The sequence below is a fragment of the Numida meleagris genome, chromosome 1, assembly GCF_002078875.1.
Source record: "Numida meleagris isolate 19003 breed g44 Domestic line chromosome 1, NumMel1.0, whole genome shotgun sequence".
NCBI lineage: Eukaryota > Metazoa > Chordata > Aves > Galliformes > Numididae > Numida > Numida meleagris.
In genome coordinates this window covers 180833162-180840675 of record NC_034409.1, presented here as the reverse complement: position 1 = coordinate 180840675, position 7514 = coordinate 180833162, and the positions used below count along the sequence as shown (strand labels likewise).

The following is a 7514-nucleotide window of genomic DNA, read 5'->3' as shown; positions in this document are numbered from 1 at the left end:
CTCTCAAGGTCATTTTTCACTCAGGAGGAAAAAATAGAAACAAACAAAAAAGCTATGAGACATTTCCCAGTTTTCATCCTTCTGAACCTGGTCACTACTATCTCTCTGAACATTCCACTGTGCAATGGAGCATCAGTGGTCCTACCATCAAAGGACTGTCTATGGTTTATCTTTGATATCTATTCTGCTGATCTCAGCTGTAAACATTTCAGAGTTAATGATTCAGAATCAGGTTCTTGATCTTGTTTGACATTCAGAATGAAATTTTTTGCACAAAATCACACTGTAAAGCAAAATGTTAGCAGAGTGCAGCTTACCACAGTACTTCTTGAGTAATGAATTACATATGGGAAAAGAGAATTATATATCTTCTTTATGTTTTAAGAATATAAGAGACTTAATTTTGGGAAATGAAATATTGCAAGATTTATCTGTTACTATTTTTAGAATCAAAACAACTTCAAAGACCATCAAGTTCATATAAAATGATAAATACTTATTGCAGGCTTTCAAGATAGGCCATGAACAACTGCTCTGAACTTTAAATGCAATCAAAACAAATCATCCGAAGCAGAGATGCCAAGAATCTTGACATCCAGACCTCATGGTATTTACAAAAAGAGACCGTGAGCCAGAGTGGAATTGCTCCCTTGGGTAATATGGTCTTTGTTTCCACGGCCTACTGTGATCCTCTTGTTCAAGTGCACTGCACATTTCCTTTCTATGTGAAACACTACTATTTCCAGTTCATAAAATGATTCAAAAGGTCATTATCAAAGACTGGCTTCTCTGAGGGTTCTAACATTCACAGGCTTATACAGATTCCTTTAAATTTTTCTGTGGCCTATGGCACAGGGTTAATGATCCTGAAATATAGTCATCTAAACAAAGTTCCACAAATTCTCCTGAATTATTTACCTTTACATGGAGCTTAAAAAAAAGGCCCACATCCACAGAACTACATAATTTACAGGAATAACCAGCATGAAACTTTTATATTTGAAAGAAATGTACCAAATATGACTAAATTTTCCTACTGCAAGTAGTACCTGCCCAGAGGTGAGAGGCCAGCCACAGAGGCACCGAGCTGATGAGGGCTGCTGTGATCTTTCCAATAACGATGCCCGAGTAGGTCTCCAGTATGGCTGCAGTTCCGGCCAAGGACAGCTCTGTTCCTGCATCTGACAAGGCAAGTCTTGCCAGCATGTCAATGGAGGCAATGTCAAATGCCTTCCAAAAGTCCAGTTAGATTATATGAGCTGCAGTTCCTTTGTCCACCAATGCCATCACTCCATTCATTGCAGAAGGCCACCAGGTTGGTCAGGCATGATCTGCTGATCTGCCCTTGGTGAAGCTGTGCTGGCTCTCCATGATCTTCCCATACAGAGGTGAGAGGCCCACCAGCCAGTAGTTCCCTGCATCTTCCTTTCTACCTTTCTTAAAAATGGGAGTGATATTTCCTTTTTCCAGAGCCCGGAGACTACACCAGACATCCATGACATTCAAATACGATGGAGAGTGGCTTGGGAATCACATCAGCCAGCCCCTTCAGTACCCTGGGATACACGTCCCTACAGAGACTTGTACACACCCAGCCTCCTCAGGTGGTCTTAAACTTACTCTTTGTTTACGGTGGGAGGGATTTTGCTCCCCCAACTCTCACCTACAGACACAGGGACGTGAGAGATGTGGGAAGTCTGAGTGCCAGTGAAGACTGAAGCAAAGAACTTGTTGAGTACCTCAGCCTTCTTGCTGCCATTTCTCCCTTCTCCTTGAACAGAAAGGGTACACTCTCCTTGGCCTTCCTCTTCCATCCAACATACCTACAGAATCCCTTAAATCAGACCGGTGTCCTGCCCAGCCCTCTAGACATGAGGACAAGTGCTGTACCTGCCCATGGCAGGCCTGGCCCTTTATTGTCCTGTGAGTGTTGGCCTCAGCTTCATGGAGACGCTGGAAACAGGCTCAGGGTGGAAGAGCAGCGGTGCCCGAGTGTGGCTCCAGGGCTGCAGTCCTGGCCAAGGACAGCTCTGTCCCAGCTTCTGGCAAGGGGAGTGTTGCCCGCGGGTTGAAGGAGGCAAACCTTCCTCCCCGCTTCATGGCCAGCAGCAGGCACCTCACTGCACTGCCTGCAACAGCCGCCATCTTGCTTGGGTGCCAAGGGCCCACACCCTCACCCCTCAGTGAGGTAGTGATTGTCTCACAGTGGGTGGCAGGGAGTGACCACTGTGACCCATGGGGCCAGGACCAGCTTAGGCCAGGCCAGGCTCAGACCGTGTGTCAGTACGACCTGGTGAGGTGCAGAGAGGGCAGGGAGGAAGGGGCTGCCTGAGGCTGCTGAGTGAGGAGGGGTCCCCATGCCTCAGGGGCCTGAGCTGCTAACTCTCTCATTCTTCTTCTCCCTCAGTGTTGGCAGAGGAGAGTGTGGAGGAGAAAGCCCAGCACTGACTGGGCAGCGACTCCAAGTGCTCACTGTCGACGTGCGCCATGTCCAAAAGGAAGCAGAAGACCTCCAACTTGGAGGAGGAAGGTGAGAGCAAAGTATCTCTGTGTGCAGCTCCCTGCCAGGCAGAGGGGTACTTGGGGGGTTCTGCCTGTGTCTGAGAGGGGAGGCAGGGGCTCCTCAGCCACCGCTGGCATGGCCCCTCTGCTGCTCGGCCAGGTTGGCCTGTGTGCGCCTGCTGTGACTGCTGGGCCTATCGTGGCCCTTTCCCCCTCGCATCTTCCAGCCCTACCGGTAGCCTCCAGCATGGCAGACACAGTGCAGGCCCCTGGCAACAGCCCTCAGGGACACTTGGTACTCACCGCTGCTTCTATTTGCTCTCTCCTCTTCAGTATGCATGCTGTGTCGCCGGGCAGATGTTCACCCGGACATCTGCGGGCCCACACTTAGCAAGAGTGGGATTTGCGTCCATAAGTTTTGCTTGGTGAGTTCCCTCAGGGCTCCTTCCATCTTCCAGACGGGGATGCTCCCTCTTTTGCTTTCTGTCCTTACGAGATCCTGCTCTTTTCCCTTCTACAGTTTTTTGCCAATGGCCTTTATGAACAAAGTACCCTAACGAGGGTAGCTCTGGAGTTCCCCCTTGATGTCATCAGATCCGCAATCGAGGAGGCAGAGCAGAAGGTGAGGAGCTGAAGGAATGGGGAGGTTTGTGCCAGCACGAGCTTAGCCTGGACCCTAAGGAAGCAATCGCAGCCTTTCCATCTAGCACCACGACAAAGTTCTGCTCTAGCGCATTAAACCTGTCTGCCAGGCGGGTCTGCAGAGCATGACCCACCAGTGCCCTGCCCAGAGGCGTGGCGTTGGCCACAGAGCCCCTGAGCCTGCTGCTAATGGGGGCCGCTGTGCTCTTTCCAGCACTGCTTTGTTTGTGGAGAGAGGGGGGCCTCCATCTGCTGTGCAGAGACAGCCTGTGAACGCAGTTTCCATCTGCCCTGCGCCATGGATGGTGAATGTATCATGCGCTTCTTTGGGCAGCACAGGTAAGGGCTGTCGGCAGCCAAGCAAGGGAGGAACCTGCAGGGACACTTCCCAGAGCCAAAGCGTGGAGCAAACTCCTCCATGTTCCTCTGCCCACCTCGCAGCACTTCTCAGCTTGCCCATCCTTTCCATCTTCCAGGTCCTACTGCTGTGAGCACCGCCCCGAGCAGGTAGTGGGGGAAGAACCAGAGCAAGACACAAAATGCATCATCTGCCTGGAGCCCGTGGGGGACAAAAAGTCCTACCACACCATGGTGTGCCCAGTGTGCACACAGGCTTGGTTCCACCGGAGCTGCATCCAGGTAGAAGCCCTCCCCTTGCTCTGCAGTCACACAGCAGGTGCTCAGTGGCACCAGGCCCCGCTCACACTCTGGCTGCTTGTGTTACTGCTGCAGGGACAGGCCATTAATGCTGGCATTCTGCGCTTCCGATGTCCCGTCTGCAGAGACAGGACGGAATTCGTTACAGAAATGCAGCTCTTTGGGATCCAAATCCCAGCCAGGTTGGTGTCCTTCTGCCCGGCTCTCTGGACACCAAGGCGCAAGTGCAGTGCCTGCCCAGGGACTGCCCTGGCAGGCCTGGCCCTTTGCTGTCCCATGAGCATTGGCCTCAGCTTCATGGAGAAGCTGGGAACGGGCTTGGGCTGGAAAAGCAGGGATGCCCTAGATCTGCCTTATGCCTGGGGCACTGAGGACTCATCACTTTCCCTCCCTTCTCTGGCAGAAGACCAACATGGGAGGACCAGGAGAGCTATGCAGTGCTGCATGAGAGGCACAGCCGTTGCGATGTCAGCGAGTGCCTTTACACAGAAGGCAGGGAGCAAGCAGAGGAGGAGGGGTGAGTTACCTCAGCAGCCCTCCAGGGCTGTACATGGGATCTCAGCCTCACCACAGGCTGGGGGAGCAAGGACTGAGCACAAGAGCCGTGCCCGGTACTCCCTGGCTTGACTCATTTTGTCCTCACAGTTACAGCCCTTTTTTTTCCCCAGGCCCTGGCAGCTGCTCCTTTGCATCTCCTGTGCTGGGCAAGGCACCCACCGGCACTGCTCCTCCTTGAGCGACAGCACAACCACCTGGGAGTGTGACATCTGTGCTGGTGTGGGCACAGGTGAGAGGCAAACAGCCGTGTGCTGCTGGCTTGGGGCCAGGCAAGGCCTGGCAGTGGATGCTCAGCGCGGCTCTGCCAGAGTCTCTCTGCCCCAGGAGGGATGGGAACCACTGCCACCATGGGGCTGCTGGTTCATCCCGTTGACCTTCCTGCCTCTCCTTACAGCCTCCAGTGCCAAGTCGCAGCTTGCCGGTCCCAGCACTGCCAGCCAGGAGGCGGAGGGGCCATCTCATAGCTCCCCAGCTCCTCACAACGACAGATCCGACTCCACCAGCCAGGCAGCAGCGGAGTCATCTCGCAGTTCCCAGCTGCCTGAGCACAGCAGCCAGTCCAGCCGGCCCAGGACAAGACAGAGGAAAAGCTGCATACATGTGTCTAACCAGCACCAGGGACACCAAGGGAGCAGCCATACACCAGCTCCAGGTGCTGAGAGCAGCACCCACGGATCCACCAGCCAGCGGGAAGTGGGGCACTCCCGCAATTCCCCAGCGGCTGAACGCAGAAGGCAACCCAGGCAGCAGGGAACAAGCAAGACAAGAAGCCGCTCCCCACTAAAGGGTCGTGCCTCAAATTCCCCGAGCCAGCTCAGAAGATCTCGTGGCAGCAGACGGCCTCCAGCATCAAGAGGTGCTGAGAGCAGCACCCATGGATCCACCAGCCAGCGGGAAGTGGGGCACTCCCGCAATTCCCCAGCGGCTGAACGCAGAAAGCAACCCAGGCAGCAGGGAACAAGCAAGACAAGAAGCCGCTCCCCACTAAAGGGTCGTGCCTCAAATTCCCCGAGCCAGCTCAGAAGATCTCGTGGCAGCAGACGTACTCCAGCATCAGGAGGTGCTGAGAGCAGCACCCACGGATCCACCAGCCAGAGGGTGTCCAGAAATTCCCTGGGGGCTGGAAACGTAAAATGCGACAGACAGCAGGACACAAGCCAGAGACAAAGCCACTCCTCCCTACAAGGTCTGGCCTCAAATTCCTCAAGCGAGCCCCGAAGACACCGCGGCACCAGATGTATGCCAGCCCCAGGTGCCGAGAGCAGCACCCACAGCTCTGCCAGACAGGCGACATCGGGGTCCTCCAGGGATTCCCTGCTGCCTGAACACAGAAGACGTTCCAAGCAGCGAGGGCAGACCCAGGCACGAAGCCGTTCCCCACGGGAACGTCAGCCTTCCAATTCCCAAAGACAGTCTGGAGGACGCCACGGCCGCGGTTCCAGACAGCGGCGGCCATCTCGGGCACGAAGCCGCTCCCGGGTCCAGCCCTGAAGACACTGCAGGAGCAGCCCTGTACCAGAGCCACGTGCCGGCTCCTTTCGCCAGCAGCCTACCCAATAAAGTTAAAACCAAAAAGTCAACCCCAAAAAAGCTATATAGTGTCTACTCTCTACACTACGAGCTGAATACTCCAGGTACAGTGTTCGAGCATTGAGGATGAAGAAGGATAATGTGTATATGCCCTGCTTAGGGAGCAGGGCAGATATCTTTAAACAAGCACAGCACTGCCAAGAGGACCTGTCGTTGTAGATCCAACCACAGGCTTACAATTAACCCTGGCTCTTGGCATATGTGTGTAGCCTGACTGCCATATTAGGCTTATTTTGCCCAACTATGGCTACACTACACCCAGCCTGTCATAGCTCATTCTGAGCCACCTTGGTTGCCTCCCCACCCAGCTCTTTGATGGCATTCACACCCAGCGTGACTGCAATGACTCCAAGGGGTACTCTGCTGAGTTACAGCACACTTGGGCTGTACTTCTCTGAGCACATACCAATAGGTAAAAGACATGCCATCAGACACCTCTGATGCAAGAGGACAAAGAAACAGCACTGACTCACTTCGTTGCATTATCTCCCTACCTTCTGTCAACATCTGTTCTTTGACCACAGGCCCTCTGGAATTTCTCTTGACATCGGATGCCAAGATCTGATGTCAGCAGTGCCAATACGAACCTGAAATTTTCAGAGCTGCCCACTGACCACCTCTTTTTACTTCCAAACCTGGCAATATGTGCTAGATGCATACACACGCAAATGCTGTCATTACAGCTCTGCTCTCACCAAAACTAATGAAAGTTAACTTGATTTACATCAGTGGAGGCTGGGCTCAGTTTTCTTATCAGAGAAAAACTGAAAGAGCTAACACAAAGGAGACACAATGAACTTGCTAATGTACCTACTTCTGGCAGTCATACTAAAGTACTGCCCATACCATACCACTTACAGTCAGACAATACCCCGCTCTAGGGATCCCAACACTTAATATAGCATTACAGCCCTCATTAGCAGCAATGGGATTTCATGCACACCCCCTCTAAGTCCCATTTGACGCATTAACAGTAAATATCAAGCCAACATGCTAGTGCCTATATCCATTAACGCAGTTAAAACTCTGCAGTGAATGCCTGATAACAGGTTTAGTACTTTAAATCAGCTGAGAGGAAATATGAGCTGGTAGAGCCTAGGCATTATTTCAGGCTTGTTATTTTAAACGAAGTTGATAGTTATTATGTTTGCTTTTTGCCAGTCCATTCAAGGCTGCAGATTTACTGCAAACAGCCTTCAGTACTTTTTACCACACAGCAGTAGATTCACTTTCTGTTGGTGTTTAAAAATGGAGCTGGAAACAAATAGGGGCTGTGACACTGAAGGTGACTGTCTCTACAGCTTTCCTCCAAGAAGGGCTTCATGTGGGTCCTCCCTAGGCTGTTCAGTCAGAATGATCCACACCCTTTGTTAAATGTTTAAAGTTTTGCCTGGAGAGTAGTGCTGGGCACACCAATGAACCTCTCTTAGGAAAAACTGTACAGGCTGTAACCTTCACCAAAAGGTCAGACATTGTCAACCCACAAAGCTGTTTGTTGAGTGGATATCTCCCCACAGCCCTGCATTCTATTCCTATAGGTATTTCTCTCCCAGTATAAAATGATT

At 52.2% G+C, this 7514-nt stretch overlaps 1 protein-coding gene across 2 annotated transcripts; it reads left to right on the top strand.

Moving 5' to 3' along the window:
• LOC110390045 (serine/arginine repetitive matrix protein 2-like) lies at positions 615-5988 on the top strand. 2 transcript variants are annotated; one of them, XM_021381231.1, is made up of 10 exons: positions 616-2293; positions 2408-2530; positions 2836-2927; positions 3023-3124; positions 3359-3483; positions 3621-3783; positions 3877-3983; positions 4205-4318; positions 4470-4588; positions 4754-5988. In XM_021381231.1, exons 2-10 carry the CDS (start codon positions 2488-2490, stop codon positions 5848-5850), a joined length of 1962 nt encoding a protein of 653 aa, XP_021236906.1. In that variant the 5' UTR covers positions 616-2293; positions 2408-2487; the 3' UTR covers positions 5851-5988. The 2 variants fall into 2 exon arrangements, with proteins under 2 accessions (XP_021236899.1, XP_021236906.1); XM_021381224.1 differs by having other exon boundaries at positions 615-2530.

Coding starts and splice junctions, on each gene's coding strand:
- LOC110390045 (XM_021381224.1), top strand. CDS start 2,488: ATGTCCAAAAGGAAGCAGAAGACCTCCAACTTGGAGGAGGAAG. Junction 3,984..4,204: donor GGGATCCAAATCCCAGCCAG/GTTGGTGTCCTT, acceptor CTTCTCTGGCAG/AAGACCAACATGGGAGGACC. Junction 4,319..4,469: donor GAGCAAGCAGAGGAGGAGGG/GTGAGTTACCTC, acceptor TTTTTTCCCCAG/GCCCTGGCAGCTGCTCCTTT.